Genomic DNA, 13532 nt, shown 5'->3' with positions numbered 1-13532 from the left:
CTGATTTCAGGTTCAGATAAAGTTCATTTTTGTTTATCCGTTTTACGCGTTTGACTGCACACGTCTCTGTCAAAATCGAATGAATGTTTAGCATCCTCCTATCAAGGATGTTTTCACATTCCACAGGCGAGATTTCAAAATACTCTCGAAATGAAATCAATAGTCTTGATTTGATGCCTGCCCTCTCCACTTTTGTTTGTTATGAGCTGGTTTCCTGAAACGTTGGGGATCCGTACAAATACAGAGAACGCAGTAAGAAAGAGATGCGTGAGAAAAGCGTTTGGCCAGTGCCGGCATGTTCTGCATTTTTTAATCAGACAGGAAGCAGGAAATGATGTCACTGGGTCACAAACAGGATGCAGTGATTATAACACAATGAGAATGCCTGGCCATGCGATTTAGACCCAGAGGCCAGAGAGCAACACACACACATACACTTACAGTTGTGATGGGAGAGGTTTAGGTAACAGGTTGCATTGCAAAAGTTTTCACTCAAGACTAATTGCTGCGATAACAAGTGTTTAACACTCTGGCCACGCTACGGAAATTCTCTCGGAACTTTCCCCAAATGTGTTTATTCTTCCCAAGCGTCCGTTTGACCCAAGCACAGACGCAAAGACAAGGATGCTTAGATGACACGGATGCACAGGATGTGTGTGTGGAGTGTGTTTGCGTGGCACAGATTTGTTGCCGGTTGTTGATTATGTTGCTGTTAGGAATGGAAAGAAACCCGAGCTTGACCTCCTGAAAACGCTTTCTGTTTAAGTACTCAGAAACGCATCTCCTGCGTGGCCCTCGGGTGCCTTGCATGGGGTCCTGAAATGTTGACTTTGGCCAGGGTGGTGAATAATTAAGGAAGAACTGAAGGGATGGTTGGATATCATAGCTAAACACTTAATGTTACTCCAAATGTTTTATTTGGGAATTTTTGACATTTTCAGGAAAAGCTCATTGATGACCTTTGCACCCTTAAAATGTTTCTGCACAGCCGTTTCTGCTCTGGCAGGGTAATAAAGGCTGATTAATTGAATTGTTTTCGATTAGGAACCTTGCCGTTTCCCTAGTCCTTCCACACTTGGAGATTGTTAATAACACTAAAGCCCATCTGTGGGCTCCAAGGCTGATTCTTTTGTTGGGGATAGAGATGGCGATGTGTCCTTTAGCCCTGAAGGCGAGACTGAGGCCCTCAGAGCTGGAACTCGTTTACGTCTGTAGATGTGTGTGTGTGTGTGTGTGTGTGTTTCTTTATGGGTGCTCTGCTGAGCAGCGCCATGATGAGCCTGGTGAGAGGGGCGGCATATGCCGCTGTTTTTATGACAGGGCAAGGTTGCACCCTGGGGCATCTGTTTGGGTTTTTTGAGGAGGGGCTGCGCTCTGTCGTTTGCGCTCTTCGCCTGTCTTTGTTTCAGAATTTCCAGCTCAAGGGGCCTGTATCCGAGGCAACGGATTTAAATTTCAAGCCAATTTACAACTGGGGAAGGGGAAGGAGGGGTTATGAGCTTTTTTTAAGGAATGAGGAATAAAAAATTGGCTTATGGCTATGTAAAAAGTGGAACATCTGACGTCATTTTTGTTAGGGGGAATTTGGGTAAACCATTAAATGAACAAATATTTTCACTCACCATTGTTAAAATGTATACATGTGAATCACACACAAATGGGAAAAATTTAAAAGCGACTAATGGACCCTTTTCACAAGACTGTTATGACTCGTTTAATGGTTATCATAATCTTAAACCCTTGAAAGTGTTTAATATTTTGATTCTTTTTAAAAAATGAATAAATATTTACATGCATTTATGAATGTTTTATATCATCTTTGCATCAAATAACCAAAAGCTAATTAGCGCTTATGCGAGTTGTTTCTAATGCAGCGTCTATGGGAGTAAATTTGACGTTGTTCTCTCTTCTGGCTGCTGTCATAAGTCTCACACAATTTTTTTCCGTTTCCTGAAAGTCTTGCTAACACCATTGCGGAGTTTTTCTTTTATTATTTCAGCAAATAAGAAAAAAATATTTGTTCTATTCTCTTATTCACTGCGCTCTAAGTTTACTCAACTATGCCGCCTTCTGCTACTGAGAAACATGGAAAATGAAAAGGGTCAATTATTTAAAAAATTCTGCTTCTCTGTATATAAACAAATTAAAATATATATTTTTTATTATTATTTTTTTTATACAAGTTAACTACTGGTGATTCATTTTCAGTTTTTGTCATGTATACAACAAAACTATTTTAACAGATTCTAATGTTTGATCTTAAGAAGAGATAATAAAATAGTAGTCCAATTATCAGTCAGGGGCGAGGCAGTGGCGCAGTAGTGCTGTCGCCTCACAGCAAGAAGGCCACTGGGTCGCTGGTTCGAACCTTGGCTCAGTTGGCGTTTCTGTGTGGAGTTTGCATATTCTCCCTGCCTTTGCGTGGCTTTCCTCCGGGTGCTCCGGTTTCCCCCACAGTCCAAAGACATGCGTTACAGGTGAATTGGGTAGGCTAAATAGTCCGTAGTGTTTGAGTGTGTGTGTGTGAATGTGTGTGTGGATGTTTCCCAGAGATGGGTTGCGGCTGGAAAGGCATCCGCTGCGTAAAAACTTGCTGGATACGTTGGCGGTTCATTCCGCTGTGGCGACCACGGATTAATAAAGGGACTAAGCCGACAAGAAAATGAATGAATTAATTATCAGTCAGAACAAATTAAAACCTATGTAATTTTGACCAAATGACCTGTGAAAGGTTTTTTTTTCTTCTAAATAACCATATTTTTATTATATTATTTAAATATTAACATTTTACTTAAACCCATACCTATTAAACTGAGAAAATTATTTACAAGTCATTCAGTCTTTACACACACACACACACACACACGCAGTTGAAGTCAGAATTATTAGCCCCCATTTGAATTTTTTTTTACCTTTTTAAATATTTTGCCAAATGATGTTAAGCAAGGTAAGTCTTATTTGTTTGATTTCAGCTAGAATAAAAGCAGTTTTTATTATTTTAATACCATTTTAAGGTCAAAATTATTAGCTTCTTTAAACTATATTTTCTGACAGTCTACAGAACAAACCATCATTATACAATAACTTGCCTAATTACGCTAACCTGCCTAGTTTACCTAATTAACCTAGTTCAGCCTTTAAATGTCACTTTAAGCTGTATAGAAGTGTCTTGAAAAAGTTATTAAAACGATTATGTTTAGAAATGTGTTAAAGAATTTTTCTCTCCGTTAAACAGAAACTGGGGAAAAAATAAAAAGGGGGCGGGGGTAATAATTCAGGGGGATTTAATCATTTTGACTTCAATTGTGTGTGTGTGTGTGTGTATATATATATATATATATATATTGTAACATATCTCTCAGAAAGAACAAAAATAGCTTGAAGGAATTAACTTTTTTATTCTTCAGATGTTTGGTTTCTTATAAATATGCATTATATACAAAATAATAGTATAAAACATATAAAGAGCAGTGTGTCATTATTAAATTAACTCTGGAAATAATCACTTTTTAAAAAATTACATTATTGGTTCTGTTTTCTCAAAACTAATTATAGGCAGTCAGTGGTGAGCAGTTTTTTTTCTTCAGTTTTTGTAGATTTCTTGTCTTGTACTCATGGGCCGTGTTGCATAAAAGAAGTCAATTGAACTTCCTCTTGGATCTTGCTGGCACAGTTCTGCATTTTACGGTTCTGTAGCTTTGTTTTTTCTTTTCTTTTTTCTTCTTCCCATGTTGAGTTCAAATTGTTAAAAACAATCCAAGAAGACCCTGGGCACAAACATAGCACTCTATTTAACTCTTTTAAGGCTTTTTTGTGAATTTTCAGCTGCTTACAATCTTATTGTAGAGAGGAGAGCGAACAGTCTTTATAATATGATTGATGTTAGCAGTTTTTTCTTCTTCTCAGACATTCATAACGCTCATGGTTGATTTGTATGGGTAAGCTCTGATTGGTGCTCCCCTCCTCGATTTTGCATAGCTGGCAATGCTGGTTGAAGGTTTTAAAGTCCCTGGCACCTTCGATTGATTACTTGGCGGACGACGTGTCCATGATTACCGCAAAAGGATCTCTTTTTTAAAAAAACTGTGTTGCTTTTTTTTTCCGAAGAAGAAGAAGTCCCTTTCAGCCCACGGGGGAAAAAAACATACCGTAGCAGAAGAGTTCAGATATCATCCAGGACTGTACACGTTTGTACACAAACACTTCTTCAACATAAAACTAAACTATTGCATTCGACGAGCAGGACTCCTGCTCTCTCCAGTTTCTCAAGTTTCTCAGTGCAGCAGTGGACGTCGATATAAATCTCCAGTCTCTCAGTATTTTTGTAAACAATCCAGAAAAAAAGATTTTGCTTTGATTGTGTTTGCGTCTCCTCTCCTCATAGACATCAGCCTGTAATTTATACCTGTGGAAAAAGCCCGAAACAAAACTGTGGTTAAGATTAAATACGCAAAGATGTACACACTTCAGCTTCCTGATGACTTTAATTAGATTGAGGAGGCCTAAATGAAACATTTATCACTTTTTTTTTTCTGAGAGCCTCTGTACGGTAGGCTACATTAGTAGACACTGACAGAATGATAAAGCGGTGAACATGAGCAGCAGATCCCTGCTTGAAACATGCAGACTTATTAAGAAATAAAAACGATCCTCCTTACCTCAGTTGCTATGACACATTCACTCCTCTCCTCTGCTATTACAAACACAGACTGGTACACGGAGTCCCTTGGGGAACATATCGTTGATATCCTACACTCTGGCTTTTCCCTGCACACACAAATCATGCTTCATTTTAACACAAAGTAAAAGCACATGGGCCAGCTATTTACTGTGAAGAGATGGGAGTGAAAGCGTTGGGCTCATTTTTTCGCTTTATAGCGCTTTGTTCTTTTGATCCGCGTACAGGGCCTGATGTTAGAAAGTCCGTGTAAGAGGAAAAAGAGCTTTTGTTGTGCAATCCAAATCAATAAAATCTTTTAACAGGCTAAAATGGCTTCTTGCTGTCAAAGCCTTTGGGTCTGTGTGTAAAATTCGTGTAAATGTGTGCTGTGGTTGTGGATATCGAGGTTCTTAACTTCTCTTAGCTGGTATTGATGTTCATATTACGGTCTTCAAGCAAGCGCTAAGTGCAAAGGTTAATACACCGCGCGGCACGCTAATGGAGCATGACCTCAGCATAATAAAGCAAATTCAATCCATCTAAACGGGTCTATTTATCAAAGTGACGTGAAATCCATTTCTTACCTGTACATTCTACTCAATGGTATTTTCTCTTCTAAACACTTTTCGTATTTATGACTTGATTTGTCCTCTTGGGACACGATGTCCTTGAACTCTTTCGATGAATTGTAGTCCAAGTGGCAGTTCTTGTGTATGTAATTGGATTTGTCAGGTGTGCAGTCCACCTCCAGGCTGACCTGTTTATTAGTGTTCTTCAGCTGGGAGGTGGGGATCAAGTTGTCTCTTTGTGATTCTGACAAGTTGTTCATTGCCTCTCCTCGAGTCCTTTCTCCTGATGCCTGCCTGTGAATGTGGCGGAGGGCAATGACAACCATGCAGAGTAAGACCACAAGAGCCACTAAGCCAACGGCCAGAGAAACAGCAGCCCACTGGAAGCGGTCTTGAGTTTCTCCTCTGGTCACGGGCGCTGTGACGGCGTAGTATTCACAGAGGGGTCCGGTGAAGCCACTGGGGCAGAAGCAGGCTGGTGGGTTTCCCGTGATGCCCACGCAGGAGCCGCCGTTGAGGCAGGGTGTGGACAAGCAGGAGGGCCGGTCGCAGTTGCGTCCTTTATATCCCGGTGGACAGGAGCAGACGTATTCGTTGATGCGATCGTAGCACGTGCCTCCGTTGGCACAGGGGTTGTTTGCGCAGTCGTTAATGTTGATCTCACAGCGCTGGCCAGTGAAGCCCGCTCGACAGCTGCATATCCGTTTTCCCCCCAGGATCAAACACAAGCCATCTGAGGATTAGTGGCAAAAGTGTCAGTGATGAGTTACACATGCGGGCGCATACATAAACACACCTGGATCACTGAATTCACAGAATAATGGATGACTCTCAGTTTCAATTGTATTAGGAAAACAAAACCCATAATATAATGCTAATGTACAACTCATTGCTCATATAGAAGGCCAGTTTTTAAACCAGTTTTCTATTGGTCAGTGTGACCGATGTAAATGAGCCAATTTCTATTGACCTTATTCTGCGATGCGGATGTGCGCTCGTTTTTACGATTGCTTTAGAACAAAGACTATAGACCTTTGTCTTGGGTGCTTCTTGGATTAAACCCATCGTTTCAAAGCTGTCCGAATGTGACTGCTTATACACGTCAGCTGCCGACTAAAAGTTCTTAGCATTCTCCTTGCACATACATGCAAAACATAATTTGCGATCTAAGAATCTGTTCATATCTGTTAATATGGTGAATAAAGCCCCACCTACTAGTACAGGAGCCAATCATCGATTGCTATATGGCGAATAAAGCCCGCCTTCCAGTACAGGAGCCAATCATCGCTCACTATAGACTAACAGTACTCTGGGGGACTGGCTCGCTCCACATGTGAGTTTCTGCAGATTTCGTGTAATTTGGACATTTCGAAATGAAACTAAAGGGACAGTTGTTGTTTAATTTTATTGGTGATTCTTAATAAGAAATGTAATCTTAGGTTTGGCAAGCAGTTTTGAAGAATTTGATGTTTCCCCATTCAAACAGAATACCAGAGCATGCTGCCCGAGAGGTGTTTCAAAGATGGCCGCCGAGTGAAATGACTTGTTAAGATAAGTTTGCAACATCAAGCAGCATAACGAGCTACTTTTAACGTTTAAAAATGAATGGAAGTGAATGAGAACGGAAGTCTTAAGCCAAAAGTATTTAAATAGCTGCGCCCACACATACGCGAAGACTTGAATATGGACTCCAATTGGAATGACTGTATTTGCTAAACAACAATAAATGTGACGGCAACTTTAGAAGCAAAAAAAAAAAAGACTTGCGTACCATTTGCGCACAGCATACTGGTGCATTTGTCCATCCTTCTCTCGCAGTTAAGACCCGTGTAGCCTAAAGGACATTCACATGCGTAGCTGCGTCCATTGTCCTTCTCGTGGCATCTGCCCTTGTGAAAGCATGGGGAATCTGCGCAGGTGAGCAGACTGTGTTCACAGTGAGTTCCCTCAAAGTCAGGCAGACAGGTGCATGTGTAACTTTTATCATGATCCTATAGGATGTGAAAGGAAGCAGATGTTTCAAAGAGCTGTTTGTGGACCTTTTTGCATTGTTCCATGTTTGTACAGTAATTATAGATCAGGGTTGTCCAGTCTTGCTCTACAGGGCCTGCTGAGTGTGACAGATGTTGAGTAGCTAGTTCAAGTGTGTTTATTATGGGCTGAAGCCGAACTCTAGGACACAGGCCCTCCAGGATCAAGCTTCAACACTTGTGATTTAGATGTTAAGACATAGGCTTTTCAAAGAATGTGGGGATACATTATTAATATTGATGTTTAGCTGTAAAATTTTACTTATTTCAATATGTTCACAGTCTAGTGTGTAGACTATCAATCCATACTGGTGCACATAACAGTGTAAAAACATTTAACCCATTAGATCAGTGTGGTTTTTAATGCTATTCATATTGTCAGAATTGAGTCAGCGTCCCTCTGTGGCCTTAAAGTCGTAGAGGTTTGGAAGGTTTTAAATTAAACAATTACTCACCGTGCAAAGACCTCCATTCTTGCATGGGCTGCTGTCACACTCTCGCACCTGCAGCTCACAGTTGACCCCGGTGTAGCCAGGTCGACAGATGCAGGTGTAACTGCCCTGACCTGTATTCATACATGTGGCTCCATTCACACATGGTTTATGGTGTGTGCAAAAGTTCAAATCTGTTTCGAAAGAAATCATAAAATATGTCAGTACTAGAAAAAGACATATTTTCAATCAAATCCAGTCATGATTTCTAGTTTTCACTGAAAAGGTTTACTTGTTTAATCTGAAACTAGCAATGAACTAAAGTGCTTTAAGCTCTAATATTACTTTAAGTGTGACACTGAGGTCAGTAAAGAGTATCATTCAGTCAGCTTCTTTAACTCTCTAGGGTTTAGTCTTACCTTGGTCACAGAACAGTCCACCCCAGCCCTCTTTACAGTTACACTGCCCTGGCAGGTGACAGGTGCCGTGTTTACAGGCTGGATATGTTTTACACTCTGTGCAGAATTTACCCTGCCATCCTTCTCTGCATCTGAAATACAAAAAAAGCGAATCCTTTATAAGAGACACATTAAATATGGTCAAATATACAAGATGTTCCAGCACAATCTAAAACTATTTTAAGTATTGTCATAAAAGTGGCTAATTAATTTGTAGTCATACAATTTCATTAATATAAAAAAATGTATGGTTTTGGAAAAAGGAGACCCCTAAACCCCATCATTGAGCAAATCATACAAAAATATACAAATGAGATACAAATTCACCACTAAACCAAAACGTTAGAAATTGCTGTGAGACTGTGTTGGATATTCACATTTTCCATCAAAATGTACTTGCTAAAACGTATTTAAATGAAAATGTTGATGCTTATGCTTGATCATAAATACTCACACACACTCTCCAGGTTTGGAGCAATTGCCATTCGCCTCACTGCATCCCTCCAGACAGATCGCTGCAAAAGAAAAAGAAAAGAAAAAGCTCTGTTTAGTAAAGGGCAATGAGTTTAAATTAGTTTTGCAGAGTTACATTAAAATTATGTTTGTTTATTGAAGGTGCCTCAGGTGCTTCTTGCTTATTTTAATGTTAAATAATTTATCTTAATACACATTGATAATAAGCCTTTTAGAAGCTGATTCTTTAAAAACGTGCCAAAAGGTATACAGTCTAAAGAAACAATGTGATCTTGGAGTGAGCAGAACTACTTGTTTGTCTTAGCCTACTAATGATACAATGTGCTCAGGAGACTTGCACAATAAAAAAAAAAAAAAAAAAAAAAAACATAATTCATTATAAAATATGAACATAAATCTTGATTTAGCAGGTTTGTTCTTTAAATGAGGAAGATTTACTCTGTTAATTTTCTTACTCGTTCTGTGCATTATATAGTAGTTGAATCACCGTAAACAGTAATTGGTATATTCAGATTTTTTTAATTGCACTTAAAAACATCTTTTATTTCAGTTTGGTTTATCAGCTGCTCATGTAAACTAGGGTGTAATACTTCATTATCAGCGCAGTGCGCGGCACGTATCTAAATAAATCTCTTTGACTGCAAACAATTGTACAGAACCTGTCTGACGAGGTCACTGCTATAGATGCGGGTAATTTACTGTTGCCTGTGCTGAGCTGTCTATGACATTGATTTTGAGCGGGTACCCGACCAGCACTGAACTGCTGGTTAGACCGCAGCAGATGCTCTATCCCAATAACGGACAGCTGCCCCTATTGTTGTTTGTAGTCTGTTCGAACCATATTTGCAGCTGCTACGCTGGACGGCAACAATGGGGACTACAATTTCGTGGCGCGTGGCGGATAATAATGGCGCGATTAACCCGGCGCGTGCTTGCCATGACGCTCGTGCAGGATTAAATTACCAAGCACGCGCGCGCTTAGTGTATACACAAACTGTGTCAGCGCCCTGATCAACAGCGTGAATTCGCAGAGAAACTGCAGCACTACGACGAAAGAGCAGCACGAAGTGTACACAACACTGAAATGAATACAGTCAGAGGGGTCGACAAACATTCGGTTTTCATTAGAGCCGTTTATGCGCGCTCTTTGTAGGCAATTCACTTGTTTACTGCGACTGACCATGAAAAGAAACCAAAACCATCACAATGAGGACAGTAAGGTATACTTGTCTTTTGCTTGTATATAAAGACTAGGTATACGTTTTAAAATCATGTTTCATTAACCAAAATATTAAAATAGGCTTCATGTTTCTCGAGGCACATATTTTAGGCTACTGTTGAATATTAACCATGGTTTTCTACAAATAGTCTAAAAAGCAACATGGTTTTTGTAGTTAAACCAGTATAAATCAGATTAACTATGGTTTTACCACACAGAGCATAGTTTAACTATAACAATTGCAGTAAAATTGTGGTTAATACACATGCTAACCAATCTGTCAAAACACATACTGCACTTTACCATAAAAAAGCCATGGTTCATTTTCAAAAGGGGTATCAACATGGACTGACAAACCATTGTTTTCATGTTAAACATTGGCAACATTTATTCACAGTAAATGCTATTATTTCTCTGTTAATTTGTATATCACAAAAATAACTTATTTGTTCAACAGAACAATTCTGTTTGTGCGGGTGCATTAAACCTCTCTAAACAAATAAATTCAAAAAAGTAGTTCCCACACTGTAAAGGCAGGATGAAAAAGACACGCTCACACCTAAGCAAAGCCTCACTCCTCAAGAATTCAATAAATTGTGATCTCTGATTGCTTACGTTCTTCGCAGTATTCCCCCTTCCAGCCAGGGAGACAGGATAACTGGCCATCTGGGTTGCAGGTGTAGTGGCCGAAACGGTCATCCCTGGGTGTGCATTTTTTGGAACAACTGTCGCCGTAGTAATTTTCGTTGCAGATGAACCGGTAAGAATACCTTAGCTCTGTCTGCTTCCCACTTTGAACATCCTGAGACCATTCAGCCCCTACTTCCAACTTTCTTTGGATGGCAAAAAAGCTTATCTGCATGTTAGGGTTGTATGCGTCTGTAAAAAAGAGAGGATTTCCTGATCAGATCAATTTTGGATTATTATTAATTTCCTGTTTAAAGTTTTTACTTTTTAGTTATTTAAAGATAGCACTGAGCATGGCGTGATACAGTATTTTAGAATCCACTTGTTTTTGTTCCCCACCTGCCCCAAAGAAAAAGTGTCCTCAAAAGAACAAAATGTAGACCAACTTTAACTTCTGGGAAGCTGACACATTTGGATAAAACATATGTTTAAATTTCCTCTTCCTTAGAGTTAAGCAAAATATTCCCATGGTATTATCCCATTCTAAAGGGCGGGACAGACAAAGGTGTAAAATACAGGAAAATGCAGTCGGATGGTTTTGGCAAGCACTGTGTATTCTCACCAAAGCCCACTGCGCTTTCCCACGCCAAAAATAAACCAAAGGAAGTTCAATTGTGTTCGAGCATGAGAATGCAAAGGTGTCCGAAACAAGAGGACAGTGCATTACAAATTTACAAGTTTTAAACATACATGTTTTAGTAGGAGTAGTGTGCCATGGTTTAATTAAAATCGTGCATAGCTAAAAATATATTGTAATAATGAAAAGAGAAGCTTGGAATTCTGTATAGGTACATTATCAAACTGTCGCCCTCTAGTGGATAAAATCGAATCTTACCTACAGGTAGATCCGAGTAAGGTGAGTGCCAGGCCTCAATAATCAATGAAAATGACCCCTGAGAGAAAAGACACATTTATATTTACTTTAAGAACACAACGAATGATTAAAATACTAGAGAGTGTGTATGCATAAAAATAATTGCATTATAAATTCTTCAAGACGCATGCAGGCAGCAATAATTAAAGTGATTACTGTTGGGATTTGCATCAAAATCGTTAGTCTCATCAATCAACATTACAAACTGTGGCTATCTCTGCATAATGCAACATAAACACAAACACAAAGCGTTCTTTTTAGATTCCCAAACGATTTGCGTTCGAGCTTACCGGCCACCCAAAGTTGAACGGCAGTCGAATTGGTGTGCTGAAAGAGCCACCTCCCATGATTCTAAACGAGTTTGTCCCCAGCACTGGCGTTAAGGCACTTCCAAAGATACAGTCACCTGGAGACACGACCACCTGGTAGTTTTTTAGGCAAACTCGGAAGAAAGTCCTGCAGTCAGGCGTGCACGAATTGCCATTTGCGAGCAAGCCTTTGAAATTTTTGAATTCGTGAAGGTCGAGTTCGAAAACACCAGATCCAAATATCTGAAGGGAAAAATTACATGCATTACAACATTGCACTGCAAACACTGGCTTACCCACAGAAGTGCTCTCGAGACATTCTAGAGGAGCAACGGAGTCCTGCTGACTTTCCACAGGACAGACTATATGGATGTTTACCTGCGTCAAAACGGTCGTGAAAAATGCGATGAGAAAGGTGAGCCAAGCTGCCATGCTTTTCGATTCTCCTGGGCAGCCGTGTCACCCACGATTATATTCCCAGAAAGAGCCTATTCCAGTGCAAAAGGGGTGCAATGAAAACAAATGTAGAAGAGTGAAAAGGTATATCCCGCCGCGCGTCCGCGCCGCACGTCACTTCAGTGTGCTGGATGGAGCACGTCAAATTTCCAGGTTATCCAAAAGGTGAATGGGGAAACTGGCAAATAAATCAGCATCGAGTCTTATTCCTCTTCGTCTCAAGATATCCACTGAGCATGTTTGGTATTCCACAGTGAGCGCACCGATGTGTTTAGTGTCAATGGTTATGTCTTGTTTTGCTTCTAAACTTTGTGCGTCAGCATTGCGCTGTTGGGCATCCTCGCGCTTCTCGTGTAATTCGTGAATGAAGACTTGTTTCTTACGTCCCTCAGTATTTATACTGGCTTTGTGTCCGCGCTGCTCATTATATAAACTCTTGTCTATCGCTAAACGCCGCCCACTTATGCTCAGTCAGCCCCCCTCTCTTGGCAACAATGATATCCACATTTAATACCCACCACTACGCGGATGATGATGACCAATTGAGCGCGAGTGATTATTAACAAGCCCAGCATCTGTTGGCATATTTAAAGCAGGCACGATTAAATACTGACCATTTCACACCATGCAGTGCAGAATACGCGTATCTGAAGAAAAACTAAATCGGATGAAACTTCGCACAACGCACAGCCTATTACTTGTCGTTTGTCCTCGTTCCAGTTAATTGCGCGGATAATTATATTACATCACTGAAAGCGTGCACGGTCAGTGGAGGGTCATGCCTTACCTGATGTTCCGGAGCAGAGCCTCTTCATGTTTCAAGCTGGGACAGCCTGAAAGCGCATTTTAGTATCCCAGAAAACACTATAATCATATTTAAATTTACAACAACTCCTTTTTAATATTCTCAGTTTTGTGCTCAATATTGTATTTTGTAGTTAAACGAAAATAATCAACTCGTTCAAGGTGAATCCCAAATAAGCTCTAATTAACACTATGATAATGAATAATATTTCCCCATTTAATGTGATGTGCTGCACGCGCTGTGCTTTCAGGCTAAATACAGCGTGTCATTATTGTCGAGTCGCGTGCCCCTCGTTAGAAGCGCGTTTCGAGGGCTTTCATGTTGCTTTCATACGGGCCTCTGGCTGAGATGGGGCGAGATAACAATTCAGCTGTATGATAATGAGGGTTTTAGCCATAACCGCCATAAAACTGCGTTTTCTTCTGCTGTGCGCTAAATAAAAAAGATAACAAATGACAGCATATATTATCCAGATTTTACACTTTACCATATTAAAATCATAATGCATCATATATATATATATATATATAATATATATATATATATTTACAGTCATAACAT

At 39.9% G+C, this 13532-nt stretch overlaps 1 protein-coding gene across 1 annotated transcript; it reads right to left on the bottom strand.

The window, feature by feature from the left end:
- Positions 1-3713: 3713 nt before the first annotated feature.
- On the bottom strand, positions 3714-12434 carry dll4 (delta-like 4 (Drosophila)). Its single transcript, NM_001079835.1, is given in 11 exon segments — positions 3714-4405; positions 4659-4767; positions 5245-5962; positions 7001-7220; positions 7715-7884; positions 8110-8240; positions 8603-8663; positions 10457-10720; positions 11364-11421; positions 11693-11953; positions 12089-12434. Coding segments are annotated over 11 exon segments (2052 nt in total). The 5' UTR covers positions 12143-12434; the 3' UTR covers positions 3714-4399.
- Positions 12435-13532: the final 1098 nt, after the last annotated feature.

The sequence above is a fragment of the Danio rerio genome, chromosome 20, assembly GCF_052040795.2.
Source record: "Danio rerio strain M-AB ecotype USA chromosome 20, GRCz13ab, whole genome shotgun sequence".
Lineage (NCBI taxonomy): Eukaryota > Metazoa > Chordata > Actinopteri > Cypriniformes > Danionidae > Danio > Danio rerio.
This window is presented reverse-complemented; position numbering and strand designations above follow the sequence as displayed.